Below are 2,371 nucleotides of genomic sequence, written 5' to 3'. Positions count from 1 at the left end.
AATAACCTTGACCTGAATAGCTCGGACCCGTCGTGCGTCAACCCAAACTTTATTTGGTTAACCAAATTGCACCCCCTAAGACGATCATAATCACAAGTATTGGGACTCGCAAGCGCACACAAACAAAAGATGAAAAAATATACGGAGTATATCGCAAGTTTTCGTATAATCGTACTTAAACAACTAAACAAGACAAGTACTCCGTAGACACAAAATATTCAATACTCCGATTAAGCCTTTTTTTTCAGTTTGTAAAACTGACATCAGGCAGAAATACTTACTCGCCAATTATTTTGTCATTTTGATTTGACTTTATTTTCTTCTTCTTCTTCAGTCCCAGATTCAGATCCATCAATCTTTTATAACTATTACCCAGGTACTGTACAATCTTTAACAAATTGATGTTTAATTTCATCTATTTATCATTCGTTTTCCTGCTTTGCCGTTAAACCTGCAATTTTAATTGTATATTTTCTAACCCCATTCATTTTCTGCTTTCAATTTCTTATTTCATACATTATATATACTAGTTAATTACTTAATTGGTTGTTAAAATTAACCCAATAATCTTCTTGTTTTGTTGCAGCAATGGCTCTATCTTTGCAGCGTTACACTTGGTCAGATGACAACAGCCGTTTTAATTATCTCTTGAAACAAAGGTCAAATCTTTATATCTCTTTCCTTCTAATTTAATTTATTTTTTGATGGGTGTTTTAAATTTGCTGATTATGTTTTTGGGATTAATTTTTCAGAATTAATAATGAAAAAGAGAGGTCAATGTCAATTGCAATTGAAAGGATTGATCATTTGCCTGAAAATTTAATCATTGAGATTCTGTCAAGGTTACCTGTGAAAGATCTGTTGCAGTTTAAGAGTGTTTGCAAATCATGGCATGCTATTATTTCGAGTCCAAATTTCATATCCAAACACCTGAATAACTACTATAACAATGATGAAAGTTGGCGCCGTTGTATCCTTGTTCAATATTATGTTACCCATGCTGAACTTCAGCTGTATGAGCTGTTGCTTGATGAATCTCATCGAGTTTTAGCTGATGAAGTGTTATATAGTATGCCAATGTATAGCTCGTATATTTGTGGTCCGTGTCATGGATTATATTATCTGTACCAGTACGATTCTAGTGGTCGTGCTTTGTGGAATCCGGCCATCAATGAATTTAAACCCTTGCCTAAAATAATTTGTAAGCCTGATCTTCCGTCTGAATTCACTTATGCTTCTAATGAAGTTTATGGTTTCGGGTTTGATCCTGTTAGTGGAGACTATAAGGTGGTTGTTATGAAAGGTTATTGGAGTACTAATGATGATGATGAAAGTGATGTCAAGCATCCTGTGTCAGTCCTTGTCTATTCGTTAAGGACTGATTCATGGAGGTATTGCGGAGATCTGGCTAGAGCTTATGATTTGGAAAGTAATAAATGTTACATCTATGTGAATGGATGTTGTTACTGGTTTGGATCACTTGAATATAGTTCTGAAGTGATCATTTCTTTTGATATGGCTACTGATGCATTCAAAGAGATTGATGTTCCAGACTATGCACAACCAAGCTCTAAGTGTCTTGGAGTGTATGATGATTCTCTTGCGTTTCTGACTCTCCATGAGACAGACAAGAAGTTCGAAATTTGGATATGGAGTGAGGAGTGTTGGACCAAGAAATTTACTGTGGGACCATTGTCAGATATTCGGAGTCCTGTTGGTCATTGGAGAAATAACAGGCTCTTACTAGAATGTGTTGATGGTAAGCTGGTCTTATTGGATCCCGAAACACCACAAGAAATTAAAGATCTTGCATTTCAGAAGGAAAGGTGGTGTGAAGGAGTTTTTGCTTACATGGAAAGTCTGGTTTCGATCAAAGATAAGAACGAGGCAGGGCTGCAGCCTGAGGAAGTTGAAGCAGAAAATAACTAAGTATTGGATTCAACATACCAGTGCAAACCCAGCCTATGTTTGTCAAGTGCTTTGTTTAAAAATGAAGTGTTTTTTTTTTTCTTCTTCTAGCAAGTACTTCAGAGCTGAATAATGCCATCGATAGTTATATGGTGAAATATCTTGTAAATTAGAGATAGCTTTGATGTGTTGTCGGTAATCTGCTTATTTTGTGTATTCCAATTGATGAAATAAGAGTGCCTTATCAGCTCATCTTAGTTTGTTTTTTTATGTAAAAAAACATGTTATTAATATCTCCAAAAACTAGTTATGCTGGAAATGTGTTACACAATACCAAACACAGGCTGTGCTGCTGTTGACATCATCTTCTTCGTATGTTCTTATCCTTGCATATGGTACATGCTTACGGTACTAACAACAGCTGATCCTTATTCAGTTGCAGTGGCTGTTTAATTTTAAGATA

General features: G+C 35.5%; 1 protein-coding gene across 1 annotated transcript; it reads left to right on the top strand.

Annotated features, from left to right (window-relative positions):
• Positions 1–353: 353 nt before the first annotated feature.
• Positions 354–2,160, top strand: LOC145558172 (putative F-box protein At3g10430). Its single transcript, XM_081619318.1, has 3 exons — positions 354–376; positions 587–659; positions 753–2,160. The coding sequence occupies exons 2-3, from the start codon at positions 589–591 to the stop codon at positions 1,927–1,929; spliced, it is 1,248 nt and encodes a 415-aa protein (XP_081475444.1). The 5' UTR covers positions 354–376; positions 587–588; the 3' UTR covers positions 1,930–2,160.
• Positions 2,161–2,371: the final 211 nt, after the last annotated feature.

This window comes from Chenopodium album, chromosome 9 (assembly GCF_948465745.1).
Source record: "Chenopodium album chromosome 9, dcCheAlbu1.1, whole genome shotgun sequence".
Taxonomy (NCBI): domain Eukaryota; kingdom Viridiplantae; phylum Streptophyta; class Magnoliopsida; order Caryophyllales; family Amaranthaceae; genus Chenopodium; species Chenopodium album.
The sequence above is the reverse complement of the archived record's forward strand: the minus strand, read 5'-3'. Positions and strand labels throughout refer to the sequence as shown.

Bases quoted from the DNA above. Each gene is read 5' to 3' on its own strand.
- LOC145558172 (XM_081619318.1), top strand. From the start codon at position 589: ATGGCTCTATCTTTGCAGCGTTACACTTGGTCAGATGACAACAGCCGT. The intron at 660-752 runs GTCAAATCTTTA...TTAATTTTTCAG, and splicing joins AATTATCTCTTGAAACAAAG to AATTAATAATGAAAAAGAGA.